This window comes from Myiozetetes cayanensis, unplaced genomic scaffold (assembly GCF_022539395.1).
Source record: "Myiozetetes cayanensis isolate MyiCay16 unplaced genomic scaffold, myiCay2020 scf12, whole genome shotgun sequence".
In the NCBI taxonomy this organism is placed as follows: Eukaryota; Metazoa; Chordata; class Aves; order Passeriformes; family Tyrannidae; genus Myiozetetes; species Myiozetetes cayanensis.
The window spans coordinates 7,557,771-7,573,046 of NW_026086826.1; the positions used below are offsets into that span (position 1 = coordinate 7,557,771).

The 15,276-nt window shown below is 36.7% G+C and overlaps 1 protein-coding gene across 1 annotated transcript in view; it reads right to left on the reverse strand.

Annotated features, from left to right (window-relative positions):
- Nucleotides 1-291: 291 nt before the first annotated feature.
- FAF1 (Fas associated factor 1) overlaps nucleotides 292-15,276 on the reverse strand; it is a 156,730-nt gene continuing 141,745 nt past the window's right edge. Inside the window, exon 19 of the mRNA XM_050306833.1 lies at nucleotides 292-2,842. Coding sequence (XP_050162790.1) covers nucleotides 2,759-2,842 — 84 coding nt within the window. The 3' untranslated portion in view covers nucleotides 292-2,758. The remainder of the gene's footprint in view (nucleotides 2,843-15,276) is intronic.

Here is a 15,276-nt window from a genome sequence, read left to right on the forward strand (position 1 = left end):
GTAATTCTTAAAGACTTAAAACTAATGCATTAATCACGTTAATTGTAATTCATTAATGTGAGGAACCTGCAGATAAAAAGGTAGAATCAGGGATGTGCTCTGTAGCAACAATGTTGGAGTTTTAGGGTAATACTGAATTATGAAATTAGACTGCACAGAGGATTATCTGTGCCAGCAGAGTGTGTGAAGTGAATACCACGGTTTAGGAGAGCAGAAATGATGGCACAGAATATTAATATCTCTACACAGGGATTGGTTTGCATCGAGGAAGAGGTGACTCGAGATAGTTGCTTCTTGAAATCAGTCCCAAAGTATTTAAGGACCAAAATCATACACTTTTTATTTAAAGAGCGATACACTTGTTTACCTTGTGGCAGAATGATCCCTGTATACTGATCTCAATATCTTTATATCAGAGGGCAGTAATGCCACCACTTTGAACACTTTCAGTTAATTATCACTAGAACATTTTGATAATGACAGTGTGTTTTGCAAGATGAACAAAATGAGGGAAAAATAATAAAAGAGTTTAGAAAAAAAGAAAAGGCCAAACAACCCTGGGAGTACTGACTTCAACAAGTTCAACAAATATTCAAGCCACATTTAATAACTTTATAAAACTAGTATCAAAGTAAAGAATATATAGTCAAAATACAGAAATAAAGTTGAGTGAGAGAAAACAGCCTGATGAGATCAAACAGAAGTTAAACAGAACAGATTAATATAAACAAGTTAGCTGAAAGGTCGCTTTGCTTCGTGTAGCAGTTATTTCAGCAATTCATCTCCTCAATAGCCAGCTCAGAAGGAAAAAAAAAAAAGATATGCATCACTTTAAAATCCTGCTGTATGTGTTACTGTGATTGTTTGTAGAAACAGCATCACCCCAATTTGCAACCCATGTTAATTTCTTATTTAATAAACGCAGTGGATATTTTTTTAAAGAAAACAAAAGTTCAGAATGAAGCACCTGTATTCAGCTTTCCATCACACATACAGTTACCGTTCTATTGGCTATGAATTCTTTTATTTGTGAACTGCAAATTATTAGGATTTGCTTACACTTCCAAACCTTTTGTTTGTCATAGATACTTCACTTCTAAAAGTGTCTGGTGTAGCACTCACTAATTACAGAATTATAAAAGGTAGAATAAGGCTTTCCCCGCTCAGAAATTTGCATTTTTGGTAAAGGTAACAATATATCAGCGTCACTAACACCCTAATGATAGGCATACATTTAATTTTATATCACCATTCTTCCAAAGAGAAAAAGGAAAACTAGAAGATGTGTGCAACTGGTTTTTGCTTAGTACAAAATTTTCAAATCAGAACTCATTTAGCTACGATACACACAATGAATGACATACAAACATAGGTGGAAAACAACGTGCCAGGCTTTAAAAGAGAAAGAAATTTGATTAGCAGATGATGAATCTGTAGTGCTATTGTGCACTATCCTGTAAGCCCAGAGATTAAACTAAAGAAGAAGGAAAAAAACCAAAAACAAAACAAGAAGAAAAAAAATAACTAAACCAGTTTTGATGCAGGTTTGGCATCAACTGCACGTTATGGTCTTAGACTCAGTATGCTCATTCTAAGGTTGAGAAATTTAAAGTACCAGATTTTTCCACATCAGATAGCAGGTAGCTGGTGCATACATTTCAAACAAGAGAACTAGGATTTCTTTAATTTGAGACGGGATCAATAATGTATTGTTAAAATGTCCAAAGTGTGCAACAATAAGACAGATTTCTTATTACACCACCCCTTAAAATACCCATTGTTTGATGAACCAAACAAGGTGCTTTAAACCAGCAGAGTAATAGGAGACAAGCAAGTGCCAGAGTGAAGGAAAACTGCTAAAATGGGAACTGCCCTTTCTTTCACAATCAGAAATAAAGAACTTTTGTATCTGGTATTTGAAAGGTTTTTAACAGCTGATATTCAATATCAGCTGATTCCTGAAGTGTTGGCAAGATACCAGGTTTCTGGTACTGGCCATTTCTTATGTTATTTAAATATTCACATCATGCATTAAGCAGTTTCACACTGCAATGTAATGGAAAATACTTCCTAAACTGAATCGGAACTGAGACCCAAAGCAGAACCAGTAAATAAATATCTTGCATATATGTCAAACTATATTCTCCAAACAAAACCTTACATCTTATCAAAGAAGTCAGAAAGTACTAACAAAAATTATATGCTTTCTACTATAATACTGTTAAATTTTCATGGCTGAGAATGTCCCATTAATTTTTTTTTCTGCCTTTTTAAATTAGTTGACAAAGTAGAAATTCAAACACAGAAATAAAATGCATATATATGAGAGCACTGGCTCAGTGAGATATCAAATATACAGCATTCTAGTGTCAAAAGTACAGGCAGAAATGTCCAAGAATTCTTGGTGAAAAAGGGGCATTTGAGGAGTAAAAATTCTACTTAACAATCACTCACATTTTAACAGTGCATTAATTATAACAAAAGCTGGATGATAAGTGAGCAACAGAATCATAACGTTCAGTGTTCATAGCAGAACTTTATCCTCTGCTCATTTAAATGAGGTTGGAAACATATACTCATGTATGTGAAACTTTAAGTAGCTATGTTTTTTTCAATTTTTCAGGATTCTTGCAAGAGGCAAACTTGTGACATGGAATTGAGCTGGATGATAGTACAAGGTGGTGTTGATAGGAGTCTTCCTCTCGACGCTGTGCCTCTGGCTTATCAAAGGATGATTAGTCCTACAATCTTGTCTGATCTATTCTTTTGCCTCTAGGAAAAGGGTTTCTTGAGGATACAGTTTTACCTCCAGTAATGATTTATTTGGATCCAGCTGGGTCACCTGTAAAGATATGAACACAAAGATATGCGTAAGTAAACTTTTTTGAATTGTTTATCTTCACAGCACAGATTTTCACTGGGGAGGTTTTTGAGTCCCTCCATCAGTGCTAGCTGAAGTTTTGAGTATGATTTTCCAGGATGCAGATTAAGAAATATATATGGTATTTTCTGTTGTTGTTATTATTATTAGTAGTAGTAGTAGTAGTAGTTTGTAAGAACAATAAACAGAAACCCTGACATTAATTCCAAGAAAATCTGGTTCTCTACCAGAAATGCTGGATGAGGCACTGAGTGCCATGATCGAGTAATCACAGTGGGGTTGGATCAAGGGTTGGACTTGATGATCTCGGAGGTCTCTTCCAACCCAGTTAATTCTATGATTCTATGCATGAATCTGTTTTTGTCAAAGTAAAGAACTTTTCCAGGGATTACTAGAACATGAGTTAAGATGAAAAATGCAACTGTAGCCCTAGATCCTAAACTTCCTAAGTCTCCTAAAATTTCAATCAAACTGATGGTGCAAGCAGTAGAGCCAATCCAACACGATCTCATCACTGAAAGGGGAAACTTATTCTCCCTTTATTTTCCTGCTCCCTTCTTGCTCCAGGTCACGTGGTGAACTTTGATGCTTACCAGCCACCTCGAGGACCCCACGCTGCGAGGAAACTGTTCGCTTTTAGTTGTTTGCTTATTTTTCTGTCATGCCAGTGAGTCTAACTGGTGAACACACAAGTCCAGCCAGCACTAAATCCAGTGTAAGGTGAGCAGCAAAGGAGGAAGCAGCAGAAGGAAGAAGCAGGGCCCTCCTCTTTTCACTGGGAGTGAGATGCTAAATCAGGTCACTGCATGGTGAGGCTGCATCTCAACCCAGCTACTGATGTGATACTCACCGTGCATGTGTGTGTATATGTGTATATATCTATATATAAGGATTGTAAGTACTGTGTGTCTATACATCATTTATACAGACTCTTAGGTGTGTACATTTGTATTACAGGATTGTTTCCCAGAATCCTGACTCCTTGTTGGACTTGTGAAGGTATTTAGGCAATCACTTGTGCAGGTGGGCATACAGGAGAATTCCACTGAGAGTTAGATACCACACCATTTGGAAAATAATGATACAGGCACTACCTGCACCATTAGTTCCACAATTCTTCAGCATTTGGATCCCAGCACCAAACCCTGAAAGCTGCTCAACATTCTGACTATCCCATTACTGACTTTCACTTAAGGCACATACCTAATTCTCAGTGATTCAAAGTTATCAAGAAACTTTTGTGTTCAGGATCCTATTTATAAGCCAGACTGCTGCCTATAGGATGGGCATTTCCATTTTCTATGGAAATAAAATTTAATTTTAAATACTGCATAATTACATATATTAATGACAAGGGTCTCAGTGTCACTTCAGACATTCAAGTTTACATGTCAATGCTGTGACACCCTTCAGAACACTACTGCAAAGCTTCATGTAGAAAGATGAACACAATTTCTTTTAATCTTACCATTTTCTGATATTTCCCTTCCATCTTTAAGCTTATTTTTCCATGGTGATTCTGTTTCAGTTTATTTTGCTGTCTGAGCACACCAGTTATGCTTCTGAATAATAGATTATTAGTATTATTGTATAAGTATAAACGCAAATGCATGCCAATAAACGTTGTTCCACAGTTAAATTTGTTTCATCTACGACCACAGCATGCCACAGCTTTCTAAGAATGTTTTTTGAAAACATCAGGGGTCAAGCAAACCAAATGCTACAAATCAGTAAGAAATGTTAATGTAATTTTCCTTAAAAGCATAACTTACTAATCCTGTTATCTATTAACAAAACTAGCATTGCTTCTCTTTCTCTCCCCCCAACTAAATCAAGCAAACTTAAAATATATTTGCATTTCTACTGTCTTATTGAATAATTAGAGAAAATTTATTATTTAAACAAACATTCAAAGCTTATCGCTTCCTAAGTCCACTGAAATAAGTGCAATTTCACCTGACTGCAGCGGAATTTTTTACAAAAATGACAGAACTGAAAAAGCCAAATCAACCCCAAAAAATAAACAGATGCATTATTTTCATTCCCAAAGCAGGAACACATTTTCTTAAACTCCATGTACCAGGGTGAGCTATTGCTAAATGTCTGAAGAGAAAAATAATTTATAAAAACCAGACTCAATTTTAGATTCCTATTATCTACAGTCTAATTATGCATTCCTGCACAGATGCTGCTTAAATTATTGAAAGGTTATTATCTTCGAAAGCAAACCCGTTATGTAAAAAACAGCCAAAGTAGTGCATTTAAGTTTGTGATTACAGGAGTATGCTAATTAAGTATCTTGTTGCATTTTTTAATGCTTTGGTATTCTGCTACAGTCCTTTACTGCGCATAAGCACGGAGAGAGAGGTAAAGAGTGGTCCGTGCAATTCACAGTATCTGAGGTATCAGGCACCTGAGGGATGCAATTTTCCTTCTTTTCAGTTCAAGCCTGTATTAAATTAGACCTCTCTATTTTCAAATTCTGCAAAAAAGAGGGGTTTTCCCTTTTCTTTTGGTAGTTTGTTTTATTTAATTTTTTTGTTTTGGTTTTCATTGTTGTGGTTTGGTTTGTTTTTTTGTGTTTTGTTTTGTTCTTTTTAAAAAAAAAAACAAAAAACCTAGGAAAGATGTAACAAGTCTCTTCTACATTTGGAAAAAATAAAATCTGAAAAGCAAGCCCAGGCACTGAACACAACCTTCTAGATTGTAACCATGTGGAAACCTGTTATTCGCTTGAGCGTAATTCAAGATACATGTCCTAGTTTAAGGTTTGCAAACTTCAAGTGCCTTAAATACTAACAATGCACGATGTCCCTTCCTCGATGCCTCCACACTTAAAAGGTTTGTTGGAAGCCTTGTGGAGTACCTGCAGCACAAGGACTGTGCAGCTTTTCCCCATAATTTCAGAGTGCTGCTTAATTCACTGAGGGACAGCAGAGTTTGCAAATGTTTACACCATTACCCAATTAACTAACAATATGGCTCCTACATCTGTCAACAAACAAAGCTGTTGTTGCTTTGTTTTAGCTCCTTGGCATTTTCTGTTCATATGGGTCGCCATTGTACTTAATTATCACACCACAACCCTTCTGCAGCTTCTACTTTGTTATTTGTGGCTTGTAAATATGTTGTTTACTATGAAGAATAGAAGCCTTATTAGTGAACACACCTCCTAACAAAAGAAATCGTTTCTCTGTAAATATATGAAATATAAGACCTAAGATGCATTTTAACTTACAGTATTTAAAAACAGAATTAGAAACCAAAGAATGACCTACAAGAGAGATCAAAGGACCCTGGAAGAGCCGTAGCCTGCAAAGGTGTGTTCAATGTAGTGTTCTGCTGAACTTTGTTCACTTAAATTTATGTGTATTATTTCATACTGCAAAGTACAAAATACCATAAAATTTGTATCTGTGTACCTTGTCTAATTAACAACAGGATAAATTCTGAAGCCCATTTCAGTGCTGGCACCCTTTTGCTCTGAAACCATTGCATGATGCTCTTTCCAAAAGAGCCCTGTCCCAAACCCTACACCTTTATTATTTAAAGATTTCTTCTATGTTGTTAGCATCTATGCAGGAAATCATTTAGGTATGTATTTATAAACTGAATCTGATTTGATCCTATGGAACTCAATGAGATTCATCTATCTGGTGAAATCAACACATCCTTGATTAATGAAATCAACACATCCTTGCAAAATCCACCAAGTTATGCATTCAGCATTCGTTAAAGGCCTCAACAAATGCTAAAAGCACAGTACTTATTTATCTGTTTCTCCAAGTCCTACAATAACTGACTTTCAACCAGTTGCATGCACACGTGGCTGGAGATGATACCAGTTGATGAGATGAATGTATTTTTTAAATATCTTGTGTGTTTGCTAAGGCAAGTACTTTATATTATAATGAAACGTAAACTAAAATTCCTCAGAACCAGACTGTCAGCCATTCCAAGCTTATTTAGTGACTACAGAGGAGGGACACAATATTCAGAAGCCAAGAGAGTAGACAAGTGGCAGCAAAATTACTGATATTCAAGCTCCCAGAATTCTGTAGAATAGCACGCAGGAGCACTCAGGGCTGTCCCAAGGCCAATGCAGATAGTGCCCCAGGAGATTTTATCTTCGGGCAAATTCTATGCAAACTTAACACTCCCCTCCCTTCAGGGAAGACTCCTTCTAGCAACATGACCAGAGGTGCTAACAGGGCCTTATTTCTGTCAGCGTTACATCTTGCCACTGATCTGTGAAAGGTTTTGCTTTCACTAAAATAGGTTTAAGTTGGTAAAACAACACTTTTCTTCCAGCTGTGGATACAGTTTTACAGGCCCTTATAAGGGCTTTGGTGTACTGGAGCTACTGCTTCGAGCTTTGTTATAGAGCCGATGTAGGTTTGGTGCACAGGGAAGTTATTATTTAAATAAGTATTTGTTTCAATGAATTCAGTGGTAATTATTTCAACTAAGCACTAGCTGGTTGAAGTACTTCTGTGGCACTTTGAAGTTCAAAAGACTTATGACTGCACAAATACAGAAGGTAGTATATATATATTTCCGTAATAATGTAGTAGCTACTTACACTTTATTCTGAATAAATTCATTGGCTTTTTAAACAAACCAACAATAAACATGCATACTAATTTAAACAACATTTGAATAAATTTTTATAGCAAAGTCTTCTTCCTTCTAGAATAATTTCTTTATTATTTCTGTCTTCACCTTTGCTGAGCAATCTGTTCTATTACACATTCACATCCTGAGCAGCTGCACTTTCACCATTTCGAAGGTGTGGTTCCTTACCCTCCCTAACTCTGCAGGGAAAAGATAAATACAAAAAAAAATGGCTTAATGCCCAGGAAGGTAATTTAAAAATAAAGAATCGAATACACAATTATTATGACACTTACACAAGCAGTAAATATCACACCCTTCACCTTTCTCTCCACCCTAGGACAAGGATCTGATTCCCGAGCAGCACAGCCTCTATACCACTTACACACGCATGAATACATTTAATGAATCTAACGGACAAAGAGTTCTTTTACTCTCTTTCCTAATCCTCCTAAAGTATAAATGCAATAGAAATTACTTAAAGGCACACCTGGTAAAGTACCAGATCTGTTTAAAAAACTATATTTTCAGAGTGACACACAAACAAATACAGTGAATCCTTTCTACCTATTGAAATATCTCTGGGTTACACAGATAATGCGCTCAACTTGAGCAACACACAAAAGTAGGGTTACTTTATAGAAATATATGCAATTAGATCAGGCTTAGTTGAATAAACTTGCAGATAATTTACATCTGAATTGAAGAAAGCCGTCACAAACAAGGAAAAATATGTCATAGTAAAAGACTTGTAGTCTCCTTCCAAACACAAAGCTTTAATCCAGATACGTCACACTCTTCCTGTCTCACTTCTCTGAAGAGGTTTTCTCAAAACGTATCTTAGATTAAGCATATTTAAAAATACATTTACTTAGCAAAGTAACAGCTGTCGATAAAACAGAAAGTTGTGATGCTGTATCCTCTACTTTGAGCTTCCTACTCTTCCTTTGGAAAGCTGTGCAGTGAGATATGCAAGATGCTACCAACCTTTACATAAGGTAAATTTGCACTACCTTAACATAATTAATAAAAAAAATAAGAATTTGCTGCATAGATTTTAACAAGTGAAGGCTTGCATTACTTGACTTTTTTAACAGTAAATTAAGACAGTAACTGTGTTCTCTTCTGTTTTCTAAAACACTAAACATAATGACATGGCAGTGTAAATAACAAGGATAAGCCCAAACCCAGTGTTGCTACATTTGTATAGTGGCAGTTGAACTATCTGGTGATTTTTAGAAGTTCAACATTATGAATTCAGGATTCTGCATGAAAATTCGTGTTTTTAATTGGGAAAAAACCCAAAATATTTGTAAACCATAGCTTTAAGACCCCACCAACACTAATCGTTTCTGTGTCAAAACTAAATCAACTCCCAGTGTTAATGATGTTTTAAAAAAATACCAGGTTTTTACCCAAATCCTGTGGCTTTTTAACACTGGGTAATAAAAGAAATATATAACTGTAGTTTATTTACTATCCAGTAACAGACCTTAGGAAGTGCTGTGTACAGTGGCTCCACCTGGGTAGCTCTGAGGTAGTTCTGTGCTTCCTTTTAGCCCAAGATCAGAAATTTTGTTTAGTGATCAGTATTCCCCCAAAATACAGCCAAAATACATCCAGTTACTAACAGCACTGAATACTTGTTTTATGTTTATTGCCAAGAACTAATCTCACTGAAAAAATCACTACCAAGAGGCTGCATCTCCCTGTAGCCTTTCAAATAGCTCATTTTCAACGACAAAATAACCAACACTCTTTTGGATTTTGGTAGAAGTGAAAACATGAAAGTCTTTCAATTAATTAAAGTCTCTTTGAATAATGTGACTTTTGTTAATGTGGTATTGATGACATTAAAGCATGACACAAGTTGCCTTGTGAGCAAGAACATGGAGTCAGTCACAGGAGTCACCTGCAGGTACTGACCAGGAGAACGCTGGTCTCCACAGTGCCAACAACTCCAAGACTGGAGGACTTCAGACTTTAAGGGAAGAGGAAGGTGCTGAAAAAATCTCCTCAGATTTTCTGCTTTCCTCCCTTCATTCCTTCTGGTTTGACATCTTTGACCCATTTAGGAATTCTTTGTGTGGTTTCTTGGAAAAAGAGAAGCCAACAGAAGCCAACTGCACTGGGTCTTTTCCTGACAAAGGACCTGCAGGCAGAAGAGCTCCATCACCTGCTCCTTCACGTTATTTACCTTCATTTTTCTTGCTGAGCAGAGAAAAGGTTTAAGTACTGGTATTTACAGAGGAGAGCATTTGTATCTTAAGCATCCTTCCTGCTGTGCCAGGGAGCAAACCAGTCCTTTACTTATGGGAACTGCTGCCTGTGTGCTGATAGTGAACTAACAATTATCTAAGCATTTAATTATTTTAAAACATGTTAGCTACAGAAAAAAAAAGATCACATCGCCAGAAATACTACAGCTTTCACCATGAAGACTGATGAAGAGCTGAAAGGAAGCAAACAGCCACATCCTCTGGAAGTCTGAAAACATACAAATACATTTAGCACTCCAAATGAAATGTAAGAACTTTGCTTTGCATACATCCCAAAGAGGAATGGATGGGAACACAGGAGAATGACCCAGGATTGGATTCAAGTGCACTTAATTATAATTGCATGAAAAAACAATCCAAAAGGATTTTTATCACAAGTTCAAAGCATTAAGATGTTAAGATACCACAATGATATCTACAGTATAACATTGTGATTGGTAGATAGGTAAATGGAATAAAGAGAGTGCCTAGGACTGCTTTGGTGATTTAGTCTGATGCATTACTTATGCAATTACCAAAACAGCAGGAGATCATTAAATTTTCTGGTAACCAGACACAGCACTCTTAGTATCATACTATTACAAAGGCTCTTTATAGGTATTTTATCATTACATTTTCTTCCTTCAAGGGTCAAAAAAAGTCCACAAAATTGACCTTAGGCATGAATTCTGGGGAAAAAAAGTACAAAATATCTTAGGCCCAGCTGATGCTGCAAAAAGTCACATGCGAGAGCAAAGCTTTGCAGCTTAACTAAGGCATCTTCCCGTGAACAATAACGCGCCTCCCCTCAAATAAATGTTTTGTAAAATGGGGCAGTGCTGAATAAAAGAACGCTTTGGGTGCGAGGGATGTGCACCGAAGGGATGTTGGGTGGAATATATTAATCACATGGTTGGCATTAGTCACTGGGTAACTAATGAGGATGATTCAACGGAGGGCTCGTGGGCCGCATTCAGGGCCGTGGTGAATGCCTGCTTACTCCAGTGAGCCTGAAGTGAAACAGCTCATCTGAAATGCACACCTATTTCCTGAAATTGGTCAGACATTCCCTGTATTCAAATAGAGCTGCTGTAAGAGAAAAGAAACCATACTGGTCTACAGAATGCAATTCTATTTCTTCTCTAGAATAAACTCACATCTCTGAGATGAGATCTCCTTTCAGTGACTTGATACATGAAGGGCTTTAATCTTTCTCTCTGGATATCACAGCTACTTATGTAAAGACAGTGGGGCTGAAAAGACACATCAAGTCTGTCTTTTGTGGAAGAAAACACTGTGAAAAATCTTTCTGTAATACTTGCAGAATTTTTGACCACCTATATGGAAATTTGTACATTTCAAAAAAAGTAAACACGGCATTTCAAGAAGCAGAATATACTCAATACTCCCTAAAGTGCTGCCACTGATTTCAACAAGTAACAAATTGATTTCAACAGGGCAAGAATATCAGTACTCCTTTTTTGGAGGTGCTGAAAAAAGACTGTGGTATTACTCTTTGTGAGCAACAAACCTGTTAAAAGCAAGAAAACCTGGAATTTACAAACACTTCAGCATTCTGGCTGAAGCAATATGTCAATCTTGCACTCCAGGTTAATCAGTCCAACCGTTCTACTATTACAAATCATCAGGAAGAACAGTCAGAAATCATGCTTCAAAAAGAGGCATGGGAATATGCCAGTCTGGTATGGCCAATTTGCTTAGGCAACTTCTCAGTGTCTTAACTAAACTAAACTTCACTGCTTGAATAAATAAAATAACAACATATCTTGAAAAGAGAGGAAAGACAAGGGCAGGTAGTATTGACTTAAGGACAGTTGTGAATGACAAGAGGAGGGACATCTACCTTTGTAGGTGGCTGTGGCCTTGTGTAAACTAGATCAGAGTAAACACATGACACCATCAGATCTATATTGACCTGAAAAATCTTAATTATGCGAATTAAAAGAGATCTCTACTACTTTATGTAGGAGGAAAGATAAATATCAGTCATTTAAATGACTGGAAAAATTACATGAATCACACGTAATTCTCAAAAGGCTTTGAACATATCAGAAAAATATTTCATTCACCTGAAATCCTCCTCAACCATAAGACAGATATTCAGGCTACTTCCTTGATTTACATGACATTACACAAAGTGCTATTTGGTATAACCATGACACTGTATGAATCCTTCCTCTCAAAAACATCTTCCATTTTTCTATCAAAATGATGATTAGGGGGAAGAATGTTAAGAGTCAAAGATGGTCCTGGACATTAGAGGCTTTATTTAGAGACTTTAAATGTGACCTAATGAGTTTAAAAGAAGGTTATTTGAGGGAAGTAGTTTGCACTGGGTGTAATGCAGAATAATCCTTACAAAGAACAGCTGCCAGAACTGATACACAAAATTATCAAAGTACCTGGCAGAGCAATATAATGATCATTCTCTAACATTACCTTACATAACTAACTACCTCTGAGAACATCAGAGGACAATTCCCTGCTCAGAGGGCTCTGTGTGCCAAGTGCTGATAAACTTACGACTTTATTCTCACCACTGTGAGTATCAAAGAGGAATGACTCCTGCCAGAGCACAGGAACAAATGATCCCACTTGGGTTTGGAGGAATACCTTACTCTATACTCCCATATAATATTAAGAATTTTCTGGCCTTAAATCTACTGAAATCCTGATCATAGCTAATTTACACTGACATGCAATTTGAGTCAAATCTATTTTCTGCCCTTTCAAGGGAGACAGATTTTTTGTTTCTGTTTATTTAAACTGCTGTTGAAATTAGTTAATTAAAAGGATTTAAAAAATCTTAATACTCTAAACAGAGCAAACTGGTTCTGAATTATTAAGCAACATTTTAGATGCATTTAAATAACCTTAAGTGACTTAACTGCCACCTGATCCTAAGCTGTGGCTCAGAAAAATAAAATGTGAAATACTGTAGAAGTCTTGGCTTACCCAGGCTTCCAGATACAGTAAATAGAGAGCTTAAGTCTCTAATACCATGTCTGCAGAAGGCATACTCTCAAATACATAACTAATGCTCCACCTTAAGGAGAAATGAGCAGAAGAAATTATAATTTGTAAGAAATTAATAAATTCAGACATTCAAAAATAGCTTTTAAAAGGAGAAAGCACTCCAGGACCCTCCTTTTTGAGTGTTACCATAAAATATTCAATATTAATCTTAGTAGGGTAGCTGAAGCCAGTTTGGGTAAATTTCTGCACTTTCCTCTTACAGTTTCAGCTAGACCTGGTACACTTCAGCTTCTTGTCTAAGTGTGGGGAAATGCCCACTCCATACGCTGCTGTGGGTTTTAGGAAGACTTCTGCAGATCACCACTGCAGTAAGTGAGAACTGATCACCTGGAAGTCTCCAGGGCACTGGGAGAAGGTGGATCTTGCAGCTGGCAGATCGAGAGGACTACCAAAAATAGTTTGGGAGGCCTATTAAGAGAATGGGACTTGGAAGAAACACTGAACTAGAAGGCTGACTGAGCACACTAGTACGCCTGGGGTAAACTCTTTTTGTTATAGTTAAACGGATTTCTGGAAGAAAGGGAACTGTAATTCTGAAATCAGCACACACATTTAACAGTGCACACATTTGCTTCCATAAAGCCTTTGCAAGTGTATTTCAGAATAATGCAGAGAACACAACACAGCTCTCCACTCTGAAAGATGTGCTTGCCAAATGCTTTCTGAGTTAGAGGTACAAGTTAACCTGCTGACCCAGGTTCCCTCATGCCACAACACACTGTTGGTAAAACATGTAGTGCTGCCGTGGTTGAGGTGCTGAGAGAGGAGGTGGTTAATATCTAATTTCAGTGCCAGTGGAAAGAACAACACAGTCAAAGACCCAATAACAAGCCACTGCATGTGCTTAACTGCTTTGGAATGTCACTGCTGCTTTAAAATCTACAAGTAGTGTCTGGAAAAGGTTAATCTGTGTATTTACTCATGTGTAGAAGTTTGTATTTACAGTAGGGTTATGATACCAACTTTAAGTTAGCTAAGGATATCTGTGTAAGCAACTGAAACAGAGGACTAAGAACTAATGAATTTTTATTTACCAAAGAAGTAAAAATACTTCAACAAGACTGTATCAGGACTGATGGTTTTGCAAAGCAGGTAAAAATGCCCTAACAAGTTTACTACAAGAAAATGTTGATTTGGTTGAAGATAATACCCTTGTTTTGATAAGAAGGAAATGCTTTTGGGGGTGTGTATGTTATTGTAAAACAGATTAGGATAGGAAAAAAACACAAACCCTAGCTTCAGAAGACATGTTTTCATCTTATTGCAGCAAAACTCCAGCAAAGTAATTCTGACACTTTCAAACATATTTTTTAAAAAAATATTATGTATACTTTAAATACAGACAGACATTTTAAATGCTATTGTTTTCTGGAGCACAAGCATCCCAAGTTCTTGTTGCACAGATTCCAAATGATGGGTTTGATACATATCATATCCTAGAAGGGTCTTGACAACTTACAGTGTATTGTTAAGAAAATACATACCATGAAGCCTAAGGCAACAAATATACACTTTTATTGTACTTCCAAGGCATTTATCAATGACTTATTTTATTATTCTGTCCACTGAGTTGTACACTTCCAACCAGACCTGGGGAATATGACAGATGTCATTTATAGTTCTCAGTGGTTAGCAAACCCCTGGGGAGTATTTTTTGTCTGTCGTAGCTCTGGTGGTCACAATGGCAACCGGATTCATACATGGCCACCGAGTCAATCGGCATGAATCATTTATGTGACTCCTCATACAAGGCCTTATTAGGTTGGAATCACAGAAAAATGATGGAAGGGTCTTTGCTTCCCATTCAACAGACCAACAGCTCCACACCCTGCCATTAAATTCTCCTTTCTTTGCCTCAGCGTTTTTTCTCCCTGCCAGTTTCACAAAGCTACTGACAACACCAGATCTGTTCTAATTTAGTGGTATTTTTTCTTTTCTACTCCTTTTTCAACTGGTTCTTATGATTCATCTGATTTTTGAGTTTGCTACAGAGCACTAGAATGAATACTGATAATGATGTGACTAAAGTACAGAAACAGTTAGTGTAAGGAGGAAAACAAATTTAAAACATTAGAGTAATATACCTGTAGGGTTTTTATATTAGATATGTACTACAATAGAAATAAGTCACAGGTAGGGAGAAATTACTTGGAGAATATTTAAACCCATTGTTTAGACTGTAAAACAGTGTTTTTCTTCTGTCAAATAAATTGAATGAACAGATCCTGAAAACAAAGATGACTTCTAGTCTTTGGTTCCACTGGAAATGATACTACATGCTTAAGGAGTAAAGTTAATAAGTGATTAATGAGATTCCTTAAATGCTACTTTTCAGTCTAACTGATTAGGATTCTCAATATAGGAGGAGGTGGAAGAAGAGCTGCAAGCACTGCAATCCTGTTCAGAGTTATGCCCAAAACTGGTCAGAAATCACATCCACTCTCAAGGTGGTATGCTTGCTAAGGA